The 3,382-nt window shown below is 34.8% G+C and overlaps 1 protein-coding gene across 1 annotated transcript in view; it reads right to left on the bottom strand.

Moving 5' to 3' along the window:
* Positions 1–2,161: 2,161 nt before the first annotated feature.
* LOC104982685 (heat shock transcription factor, Y-linked-like) overlaps positions 2,162–3,382 on the bottom strand; it is a 9,079-nt gene continuing 7,858 nt past the window's right edge. The window contains exons 2-3 of the mRNA XM_010832118.1: positions 3,321–3,375; positions 2,162–2,893 (exon numbers count right to left, since the gene is read on the bottom strand). Coding sequence (XP_010830420.1) covers positions 2,162–2,893; positions 3,321–3,375 — 787 coding nt within the window. The remainder of the gene's footprint in view (positions 2,894–3,320; positions 3,376–3,382) is intronic.

Raw genomic sequence — 3,382 nt, 5'->3', positions numbered from 1 at the left:
CAGACAATTGAAGTACAAATTAATAATATGCTCTCATGAAGGAACAACAACAGCAGCTTTTCAACATGATATGTTGAATATCCTTATCCATGCCTCTTCCAAGTTATGAAGAGGACTACATGAATTAATAATTTTCTTTTTGAAAAGGACCTGCCACTCAAAGCAGAGCATGAAAAGAAGATAAAAGGGACTGAGAAGGAGTAGTCAGTACAAGGCAATGAAATGGAAGATGGAATTGCCTTTAAGGTGATATTGCTCAAAACATGCAAATTTGACTACATAGTAAGACACCTGAAATTTAAAACAAGGCTATTGGACTTTAGGCTTGAAATGATAACTAAGGACACCAATTTCAATAACTCTTACAATGACTCCAAAATGCTCACCTCTCTAAAGCATAGTATTCTCTCTTAAACTTAGCAAAACATTTCAGTGAAAGAAAAAGGGTGATTTTTTGACCACTCCCTTTACTACACAGATATTCGACAGATTTCACTGTCCGTTAGCTGCAAGAATGAGAACGTTGAACTTAACTTGGTGTTGTCCTATGGGGGTTACCATACCAAAACAGGGACATGACTTGATGTTCTCACTGCCATCTGAAGGAATGACCACAAATTTGAGATTGCCAATATTTCTAGGTAGTCTTCATGACAGTGTGGATAGTCCAACAAGCAGGGACTCTGTTCAGAGTATTTCAAACTGAAATATATTTAGGATCCACCATTGATTTTGATCCTTGCTTACTCCATGACTTTTCTAGATTATTAAAATAAATGATGGCTCTTCTTCTTCTCCCCCCACCCCTTTGGATACATGTCTCTGTAACTACTACTGCATTTTAGGGAACTATGGCCTGAAACAACATGCTTAGAATGGGTTATTGTAGACTGTAAATTTCATAAAAGCAGCAATCATTTTATAATTTGAAATCCCACATTTAACATTCATGTAAATATAATAAATATGTATCAACTTGTAATAATTTCTCAGTAAATAGGAAAGGTGAATTATGATAAGTGCAGGTTATAGGATGCTGTTAAGTAATGTGTAGAGCATTTGATTGGTTATTACATTTCTTTATTGATAATTTAGTAAGTGCTTAAAATGTGTCATTTTCAGGCTCTAAGTTTCACCTGATGTGAAAGATACATTAAAAGATGAGAGTAGACATAAAACACATTGAAGACATGATATCTGCACTCACCTTGGTAGGAGGGCAAACAGAAGTTCCTTCCAACCCCAAGAAAGAATTGAGACAAAAATTTGAGAAGGGGCTTAGCATGACTGAAAATAGTTTGTGTAATTGTAGCTCCAGAAGAGAAATATAATGAAATTACTAAGGAAAACATATCATGTCTTCAAAGAACTTGTTGACCATGCTGATGTGCTGCAATCACCATCAGGAATGTATCCGTCTCTGTGGGGACAGATAAGCAACATTGAAACATGTCTTAGGAAATATAGGGTGGATCTTGGTGTCAGGAAATAAAGGCGTGCCTTAAGGACAGTAGAGCAGAAATAACTCTATAGCATACCACCTGTAAACTATATATCTTGTGCTGACCATGGGACAATCACTGATTATGTCATGTTATCTTTGGTACACAGTCATGGTATAATGGTGATCATGATTTTGGACATGCTACACTTGTCTGTATTTCAAGGATGAAATGAATTTCTATAATGAAGAAAATCTGCTGTCTAACCTTTTAAGACTCTACCAGTAACTAATAGAATATAAGGTAACTGTGAACACACTAAGGTACATCCTGTGTATTTCCATTTTTCTGATTTTCTTTGCCTCTCTTCCTTCACCAATGCCATCCTAATTGAGCCACCCATTCATTTCAGCAGGGATGATTTCAGAAATCACTTTACATCTATTACGTCTTTTCCCTTGGTTCCCTTTCTTTTTTTTTTTTTTTTTTTGCTTACAAACATTAGATCAAGTGTCATTTACCTAGGATGCATAACAAATTTTGTCTTGAACTGTAGAGTTTATAAAACCGTGCAGTAAAATAGCCAGCCATTTGAACTAAAGCATAATTTTACTCTTCATTGTTTGAAAATAGAAAATGAAACTATGAAGATGAATATGTAAATTAATTGTTGAAATGCAAGAATTATAGGTATTTGTTGACATCTCCCAACCTAAAGTTCAATCTTCTTTAGGCTCCATAATCTGACACTTATTTGATAGGTCAGTTTTAATTAGCATGGTTTTCATCTGATGATGATTGTTGATCAGTTGACTTGAAAGAGAGGAGGCAGATGTATAAGCGATCATTGGCATTGAGGACCATGAGTTGCCTGTCTCTTGCAGGATAGGAAAAGGGCTGTCATGGGCTGACATATTGCTATATGTGTCTGGAAATTTAGAAGGTTCCACCATCAGTCCGGAATAACTGCTCTGTAATCGAGATACAATGTGGTTCTGAGAAGTAGATGTAGTTGTAGTAGCAAAGTCCTCAATGTGGCCATTTACTTGGGTGTAGCTGCTATGTGAGTGCCAATTAAAAATGCTCAATGTTTTAAAAACAGCAGGTTGATCTACTACAATCTGGTCTGTTTGTCTAAGTGATATTGGTGATGGGGAAGGTAAGTCACATGGACTTACAGCGCTTATATTAGCAAATATCTGGCTGCTATGAGACTTTTGTATGACTGGCACACTTAAAGTTGTGGAGGCTGAAAATGCACTCTCTCCACTCGTTTCTCGAAGAAAATCAAAGTTATGATCATCTTTGTTGACCCTTGCTTTAACATACGTCTTGTTATCTCGAACTAATGAAGATATTAGAGACACATTGTTAATTCCAAGTCGTCTTTGCATTCTTACTAAAAGTTGGGGATGGCCTGTTTGGAATTTTGATTTATAGCAGGTCTGTAACTAAAATCAAAGAAAAACTTATTTAGTTTCTTTATAAACCAATGTAAAACTGACAATCAAAGCTAAGCTATAAAAATTTATTCCTTTAATGACACCAATTAAATAGCATCAAATAAAACACCTCCATTAGTAGTTTTAACAGGTAACATGTTAGAAACAATTAAGCTTAACTAAAAACATGTTGTATATATACAGTAAATACCACTTTAAGTAGCTTCAGGACTTGTATCTGGTTTCACATTGCTAGGAAAGTTTTTTAAACATTCAATATTTTAACCTCCAGCTGTTCTCAACTTCAGAAAATAATTTTTTTTTTTAAATTTAGTATCTCAATTTCAAATTCCGTTTTAGCTACATATGTGAACATGCTTTCTAGGTCACATGATTTAATCTTACATATTGCTAATAAGTGAAATTTTTGAAATACCTTGCTCAAAACAGAGATGTTTTCTTCTTCCAGAAAGTCAGCTTGTGAAGCAGATCTTTTAA

The sequence above is a fragment of the Bison bison genome, unplaced genomic scaffold (assembly GCF_000754665.1).
Source record: "Bison bison bison isolate TAMUID 2011002044 unplaced genomic scaffold, Bison_UMD1.0 scf7180017864537, whole genome shotgun sequence".
In the NCBI taxonomy this organism is placed as follows: domain Eukaryota; kingdom Metazoa; phylum Chordata; class Mammalia; order Artiodactyla; family Bovidae; genus Bison; species Bison bison.
Note: the sequence above shows the minus strand (reverse complement) of the source record. Positions and strands in the feature narration are given on the sequence as shown.